Source organism: Mus caroli, unplaced genomic scaffold, assembly GCF_978045245.1.
Source record: "Mus caroli unplaced genomic scaffold, Mus_caroli_1 scaffold_2, whole genome shotgun sequence".
NCBI lineage: Eukaryota > Metazoa > Chordata > Mammalia > Rodentia > Muridae > Mus > Mus caroli.
The window spans coordinates 144,045,996-144,054,978 of record NW_028227257.1 but is presented as its reverse complement, the minus strand read 5'-3'; the positions used below and the strand labels follow the sequence as shown (position 1 = coordinate 144,054,978).

Sequence of the window (8,983 nt, the reverse complement as noted above, 5' to 3'; positions counted from 1 at the left end):
ACTTTTTTGCATGCTGCTGTGTTACAGACATTGTGTTAACAGATTCTCAAAGCTGTGCTTAACAACTCTATAAAAAAAAATCCAGACTATGCAGGGCATGGTGGTGCACGCCTTTAATCCCAGCACTCAGGAGGCAGAGGCAGGCAGATTTCTGAGTTCGAGGCCAGCATGATCTACAAAGTGAGTTCCAGGACAGCCAGGGCTATGCAGAGAAGCCCTGTCTTGAAAAAAACAAAACAAACAAACAAAACCCCCAGTTCATTACATGTATTTTATAGTTAAGGTTTAGTTCAAGGGTAGAATTACAAGAAGTATCACAAGAGAAGACTTAGAAAATGCTGCTTAGATTATGGAAAAAATATAATGATGAAGGAAGTTTTCAACTGTTTTAAAGGGTGTGCAGGATTGATATGCATGGAACAAATGGCAGTCTAGACAGAGTGATAGAACAAGCTGGGGTGCTACAAAAACATAGTAAGTTCAAGGAAATTTTAAAAAGGATTTGTGTAGCTAAAGCACACATGTGTAAGAGTCAAGAGGACATCACATATTAATATAGGTAGGTAGATGAGTATTTTATTATATAAGAGGCAAGATGTCATATTAAAGAATTTGGGTACTTGGATAATCAATGTTTATATTTGGCAATTGACCAAATTGGTCATTGTACACTGGGTAACACACAATAAGTGCCTGGGTGAATGTCATGACATGAGGAAGGAAAGAGCATAATTTGGAGCCATGCCACACAGGTCATAATAATGAAGGGAAACAGTGACAGAACATCTGAGAATGTTCTTTATTTTTGGCGTTGTGAACAGATATTTAAGAATGGAAACCTAGGTGGCTGGGCTAATTTTGAATATGTTGAATAACATTAAGAAATTTGGGGAGGTGAGGGAGTCATCTGGTGTCCCAGGTCCCGTGGAGACCAGTCTGAGCAGGTTAGGTCGTGGACTACAGAGGGTGAAAGAGCAGTCTGTAGAAGGTACACAGCTTCTGGGACAGACCCCATTTTGGGCTCCAGACACCTGGACACGTTCCTTGCCAGAGGGTTCTGACTGCCAGAGCAGGTGAGGGAGCCATCTTGTGCCCCAGGTCCCTCAGAGACCACTCTGCGCAGGTGAGAGTGCAGGCTGCAGAAGCAACAAGCTTCTGGGACAGGCCCTGTTTTGGGCATTAATCTTCAGCCAGGAGGCAGGTCTGAACACCAGACCTCTGTGCACCTTCCCTGTAAGAGGAGAGCTTTCCTACAGAGAGTACTCTGACCACTGAGACTCAGGAGAGATCTGGACTCCCAGGACTGCTGACAGAGGCTAACATAATCACAGGAGGAACAAGCTCCAACCAGAGACAACTATAACAACTAACGTCAGAGAGTACCAAATGTAAGAATCTTGGTAACAGAAACCAAGACCACTCACCATCATCAAAACTCAGCACTCCCACCTCAGCCAGTCCTAGGTACCCCAACACACCTGAAAAACAAGACTCAGATTTAAAATCATATCTCATGATGCTGATAGAGGACTTTAAGAAGGATATTAATAACTCACTTAAAGAAATACAGGAGAACACTGCTAAAGAGGTAGAAGTCCTTAAAGAATTACAGGAAAACACAATCAAACAGGTGATGGAATTGAAGAAAACCATCCAAGACCTAAAAAGGGAAGTAGACACAATAAAGAAAACCCAAAGTGAGAAAACTCTGGAGATAGAAACCCTAGGAAAGAAATCAGGAACCATACATGTGAGCATCAGCAACAGAATACAAGAGATGGAAGAGAGAATCTCAGGTGCAGATTTCATAGAGAAAATGGGCACAACAATCAAAGAAAATGCAAAATGCAAAAAGATCCTAACTCAAAACATCCAGACCCAGAACACAATGAGGCCAAACCTATAGATAATAGGAGTAGATGAGAATGAAGATTTTTCAACTTAAAGGGCCAGCAAATATCTTCAACAAAATTATAGAAGAAAACTTCCCAAACCTAAAGAAAGAGATGCCCACGAACATACAAGAAGCCTACAGAACTCCAAATAGACTGAACCAGAAAAGAAATTCCTCCCGACACATTATAATCAGAACAAAAATGCAATAAATAAAGATAGAATATTAAAAGCAGTAAGGGAAAAAGGTCAAGTAACATATAAAGGCAGGCCTATTAGAACTACACCAGACTTCTCACCAGAGACTATGAAAGGAAGAAGATCCTGGACAGATGTTATGCAGACCCTAAGAGAATACAAATGCCAGCCCGGGCTACTATACCCAACAAAACTCAAAATTACCATAGATGGAGAAACCAATGAATTCCATGAAAAAAAATCACGCAATATTTTTTCACAAATCCAGCCCTTCAAAGGACAATAAAGGGAAAACACCAACACAAGGATGGAAACTACACCCTAGAAAAACAAGAAATTAAGCCTTGAACAAACCTAAAAGAAGACAGTCCCAAGAACAGAATCCCAAATTTAACAACAAAAATAACAAGAACCAACAATCACTTTTCTTTAATTTCTTTTAACATCAATGGACTCAATTCCCAATAAAAAGACATAGACTAATAGACTGGCTACAAAAAGTACCCAACATTTTGCTGCTTACAGGAAACCCACCTCAGGGAAAAAGACAGATGCTAGTGAGAGTGAAAGGCTGGAAAACAATTTTCCAAGCAAATGGTCTGAAGAAACAAGCAGGAGCAGTCAATCTAATATCGAATAAAATTGACTTCCAACCCAAAGTTATCAAAAAAGACAAGGAGGGGCATTTCATACTCATCAAATGTAAAATCTACCAAGATGAACTGTCAATTCTGAATATCTATGCTTCAAATAAAACGGCAGCCACATTCATTAAAGAAACTTCAGTAAAGCTCACAGCATACATTGCACCTCATACAATAATAGTGGGAGACTTCAATGCCCAACTCTCACCAATGGACAGATCCTAGAAACAGAAACTAAAGAAAGACACATGGACACTAACAGAAGTTATGAAACAAATGGATTTAATAAATACCTACAGAATATTTTAATCTAAAACAGAAGGATATACCTTCTTCTCAGCACCACATGGTACCTCCTCCAAAACTGACCATATAATTGGTCACAAAACAGGCCTCAACAGATACAAAACTATTGAAATTATCCCATGCATCCTATCTGATCAAAATGAACTAAGGCTGATCTTCAATAACAGCATAAATATTAGAAAGACAACATTCACATGGAAACAAAACAACATTCTTCTCAATGATTCCTTGGTCAAGGATGAAATAAAGAAAGAGATTAAAGACTTTTTAGAGTTTAATGAAAATGAAGCCACAGCATACCCAAACTTATGGGTAACAATGAAGGCAGTCCTAAGAGAAAAACTCATAGCCCAGAGTGCCTCCAAAAAGAAACTAGCAGAACGTACACTAGCAGCCTGACAGCAAACCCTGAAGCTCTAGAACTAAAGGAAGCAAATTCACCCTAGAGGAGTAGACGGCAGGAAATAATCAAACTTAGGGCTGAAATCTACCAAGTGGAAACAAAAAGAAATATTCAAAGAATCAACCACACCTGGAGCTAGTTCATTGAGAAAATCAACAATATAGATAAACCCTTAGCCAGACTAAATAGAGTGCACAAGGACAGTATCCTAATTAACAAAATCAGAAATGAAAAAGGAGCTATAACAACAGAAACAGAGGAAATCCAAAACATCATCAGATCCTACTACAAAAGTCTATACTCTACAAAACTAGAGAATCTGGATATAATGGACATCTTCCTAGACAGATACCACATACCAAAGTTAAATCAGGACCAGATTAACAGTAGAAACAGTCCCATTTCCCCTAAAGAAATAGAAGCAGTCATCAATAGTTTCCCAACCAAAAAAAGCTCAGGACCAGAAGGGTTTAGTGCACAGTTGTATCAGACCTTCAAAGAAGACCTAATTCCAACTCTCCTCAAACTATTCCACAAAATAGAAACAGAAGGTATTCTACCCAATTCATTCCATGAAGCCACAATTACTCTGATACCTAAACCACACAAAGATCCAACAAAGAAAGAGAATTTCAGACCAATTTCCCTTATGAATATCAATGCAAGAATACTCAATAAAATCCTTGCAAAAGGAAGCCAAGAACACACCAAAACGATCATCCATCATGATCAAGTAGGCTTCATCCCAGGGATGCGGGGATGGTTTAATATTCGGGGATACATCAACGTAATCCATTATATAAACAAACTCAAGAACAAAATCCACATGATCATCTAGTCAGATGCTGAGAAAGCATTTGACAAATCTAACAACAATTCATGATAAAAGTCTTGGAAAGATCAGGAATTTAAGGCCCATACCTAAACATAATAAAAGCAATATACAGCAAGCCAGTAGCCAACATCAAACTGAAAGGAGAAAAACTTGAAGCAACTCCACTAAAATCAGGGACTAGACAAGGCTGCCCACTTTTTCTCTACCTATTCAATATAGTCCTAGCCAGAGCAATTAAATAACAAAAGGAGATCAAGGGGATAGAAATTTTAAAGGAAGAAGTCAAAATATCACTATTTGCAGATGATATGGTAGTATATATGGATGACCCTTTGGGCACAGGGGAAAAATTCCTGAACAGAACATCAATGGCTTGTGGTCTAAGATCAAGAATTAACAAATGGGACCTCAAAGCTTCTGTAAGGCAAAAGACACTGTCAATAAGACAAAAAGGCCACCAACAGATTTGGAAAAGATTTTTACCAATCCTAAAACTGATAGGGGAATAATATCTAATGTATACAAAAAACTCAAGAAGCTGGACTCCAGAAAATCAAATAACCCCATTTTAAAAAGGAAAACAGAGCCAAACAAAGAATTCTCAACTGAGGAATACCGAATGACTAAGAAGCACCTGAAAAAAAAAATGTTCAACATTCTTAATCATCAGGGAAATGCAAATAAAAAAAAAACACTGAGATTCCACCTCACACCAGTCAGAATGTCTAAGATCAAAAATTCAGATGACAGCAGATTCTGGTGAGGATGTGAAGAAAGATGAACACTCCTCCATTGCTGGTGGGATTGCAAGCTTGTACAACCACTCAGGAAATCAGTCTGGTGATTCCTCAGAAAATTGGATCTAGTACTACCAGAGGATCCAGCAATACCTCTCCTGGGCATATTTCCAGAATATGATCCAACTGGTAATAAGGACACATGCTCCATTATATTCATAGCAGCCTTATTTGTAACAGCCAGAATCTGGAAAGAACCCAGATGTCTCTCAACAGAGGAATGGGTATAGAAAATGTGGTATATTTACACAATGGAGTATTACTCAGCTATTAAAAACAAAAATTTATGAAATCCTTAGGCAAATGGATGTATCTGGATAATATCTTCCTGAGTGAGGTAACCCAATCACAAAAGAACTCACATGGTATGCACTCACTGATAAGCAGATATAAGCCCACAATCTTAGAATACCCAACATACAATTTGCAAAACACATGAAACTCAAGAAGAAGGAAGACCAAAGTGTGCACACTTCGTTTCTCCTTAGAATGGGGAACAAAATCCGCATGGAAGGAGTTACAGAGACAAAGTTTGGAGCTGAGACAGAAGGATGGACCATCCAGAGACTACCCCACCTGGGGATCCATCCGATAATCAGCCACCAAACCCAGACACTATTGCATATGCCAGCAAGATTTTGCTGAAAGGACCCTGATATAGCTGTCTCTTGTGAGGCTAGGCCAGTGCCTGGCAAATACAGAAGTGGATGCTCACAGTCATTTTTTGGATGGAATACAGGGCCCCCAATAGAGGAGCTAGAAAAAGTACCCAAGGAGCTGAAGGGGTCTGCGACCCTATAGGTGGAACAACAATATGAACTAACCAGTACCCCCCAGAGCTTGTGTATGTAGGTGCATATGTATCAGAAGATGGCCTAGTCGGCCATCATTGGGAAGAGAGGCCCCTTGGTCTTGCAAACTTTATATGCCCTAGTACAGGGGAATGCCAGGGCCAAAAAGCGCGAGTGCATGGGTTGGAGAGCAGGGAGGGGGGAGGCTATAGGAGACTGTCATGATAGCATTTGAAATGTAAATGAAGAAAATATCTAATAAAATGTTAAAAAAAGAAAACAAAAGAGGTTTCAATATTCTCATTTGGTGGTCTCTAGAAGGCTCCTGATTTTGAAATTTTTTACTTCTTTTAGAAGTGTTTTTCTTTTGCTGTTTTAAAATATCATATATATATATATATATATATATATATATATATATATATATATATACTTATATGCATGTGTGCCTATGTATGAACATGTGCATGCACATGCCCATGAAGGCCATAAGAGGGTGTCGTGTCTCCTGGAGCCGGTGTTACAGGTAGTAGTTGTGAGCTGCCTGACCTGGGTGCTGAGAATTGAACCTGGGTTCCATGAAGAAGAACAAGTGATCATATCTACTGAGCCATCTCTCCAGCCTCAGCATTGAACATATATGGACAGCAATGGGTAGAAGCACTGTGAAGAAATCTAACAATGTTCCTGGGAAACTGCAGAAAGTCATTTAGCCAGCACAGAAATATAAATGTTAAATTAAGTGAAGGGAAATTCTTTAGTTGTTTTGGATTTCTTGGAATGTAACATATATCCTTTATTTTCTCTTAATTTCCACTTACTCTTATGTACAAGCAAATATGTCCAGTAAATAATCTAGATTGAAATGTTATGAAAGTAGAGACTTTTACTTAGCTATAGGTACATTGTAAATATTCTGTGATACTTGTTGAACAAATGAATTTTAGAAAAGTTTGTTACTTCTGGGTTGTTGTACATATGAAGAATAACATTCATAGCAACAATAGCTATCACTTTTGGGCATCTACTAGATTGGTTATTACAGATGATGCATTTTCCACCTTATCATATTCAATCTTCCAACTCATCTTATTATGAAGAAACTATTGAACTGAGTTTTGATGTTCAGTCTGTGAATCTAACACTGAAAAGATTGAGACAGAGAATTGTGAGTTAAAGGCTAACTCAGTCTACAGTGAATATACAGTTAACCTTGGTTGTATACATCAAGGACCTATCTTAAATTTAAAAAGACAGAATAGAGAAAAGAATAAATAAACAAACAAGACAATAAATTAATAAATATTATTTTCTATAATCTTTACTTTATGCAAGAGAAGGCTAAAGTTCAATAAGGGTAAGTAACTCAACATCAATCTTGTACCTAATATGTATGCAACCTAAAATGAGAAGAAACTTGTTTGACATAGACTATGTTTCTTTATTGAACATTACTCTTGTATTTAAGATAAAAATTTCCTATGACAGAGAAGCCTCTTTAGGGCCCCTTTCATATCCTTGTTTCTAAGGCTATAGATAAAGGGGTTCAACATAGGAGTCACCACTGTATACATTGCAGCAGCTGCAACATCCTTTTCTGTAGAGACTACAGAGGGAGGGCATAAGTAGGCACTGAAGAGTGTTCCATAGAAAACACAGACCACACAGAGGTGGGAACTACAAGTAGAAAAGGCTTTTGTACTGCCACCAGGGGTTCGAACCTTTAGGATGGCAAATACAATGTGGATATATGAGATAACAATGCATACAAAAGGGACCATGAGTACTGTACCTCCTAAGGCAAAAACCATAAGTTCATTGACATGAGTGTCAGAGCATGAGAGCTTCAGGACAGGAGTAATGTCACAGAAAAAGTGAGCTATTTCCCCAACAACACAGAAGGACAGTCGAGCCATGAGGAGAGTGTGAGTCAGGGCAACTATGTTGGTGAGAACCCAACACAGGGCAAGCATCAGGGCACAGACTTGGGCACTCATGATTGTGGAATAGTGGAGAGGGTGACAGATGGCCACATAGCGGTCATAGGCCATCACAGCCAGGAGGAAGCTGTCCAGATCACCAAACATCAGAAAGAAATACATCTGTGTGAGACAACCAGTATAGGAGATGGTATGGCACCTTGTCTGAACATTAAACAACATCTTGGTCACTGTAGATGATATTAAACCCATGTCAGCAAAGGACAAGTTGGCCAAAAAGAAGTACATAGGAGTGTGAAGGTGTGGGTCACAGCCAATAGCTAGGATGATGAGCACATTCCCAGTCAAGGTGACAAGATACATACACAGAAAAAGTCCATAGAGTAGCTGCTGTTGCTCTGGAAACCCTGATATTCCTCGTAGAAAAAATTCAGAGACACTGGACTCATTCTCCATGAGTATAGAGCATCTGTAGGTCAGAAAAGATAGTCAGAATATAGGGTTGAGTCTCAAGATGTAGAAACTGGCCTCTGAGCCTTCAACATCCACATTTGTATTTAAATTCACTACTCCTAGTCCTAATGTTTCCTACCATTGGGTTTTAATGTTTTTCATTCTTTCCTGAAGAATTCCCTACTTTCTACTGTTCCCTCTCTTCCCCAGTGCAGTCTGTGAAACAAAGAGCATTCTTCCAGTGAGGGTCATCTTACAGAGGCATGGTCATCTCTGGTACTATCCAGCCTTAGTCTAGCTTTATCAGGTCCTATCAGTTCTTCTGTCACACTAGGATATCCTTATGGATATGCTAAAGTGAGCCGAATTATATATTCTTTCTGGTGATCATCTGAAAAATGTAAAAAGTCACCTTTAATAAACCTTCATGATAACCCATTTTATAATAAATGACAGTTGAATGATTCATTCTCTCAATCTTTAATCAATTCTTCAGATAAAAAAATACCAAGGCCTTAGGGCTTCTCTTCAACAATATCACCATCTTCCTTAAATGTTTTTGATTAATCAGAGTTCACATCTAAAGACAAATCTATGTGAAAACCAAAGTATTCCCTAAAGTAGTGTTTCGATTTCTAAGTCAAAATTTCAAACTTTTCCAAGAGGAGAATCTGAGAATGATTACTGGTCTGTGAACCTCTGAAACTTACACAAACTGAATTG

The 8,983-nt window shown here is 38.6% G+C and overlaps 1 protein-coding gene across 1 annotated transcript; it reads right to left on the bottom strand.

Annotated features, from left to right (window-relative positions):
• Positions 1-7,330: 7,330 nt before the first annotated feature.
• Positions 7,331-8,484, bottom strand: LOC110289802 (olfactory receptor 1N1). The gene has a single exon (XM_021156186.2). The coding sequence runs from the start codon at positions 8,261-8,263 to the stop codon at positions 7,331-7,333; it is 933 nt and encodes a 310-aa protein (XP_021011845.1). The 5' UTR covers positions 8,264-8,484.
• Between the last annotated feature and the right edge of the window lie 499 nt (positions 8,485-8,983).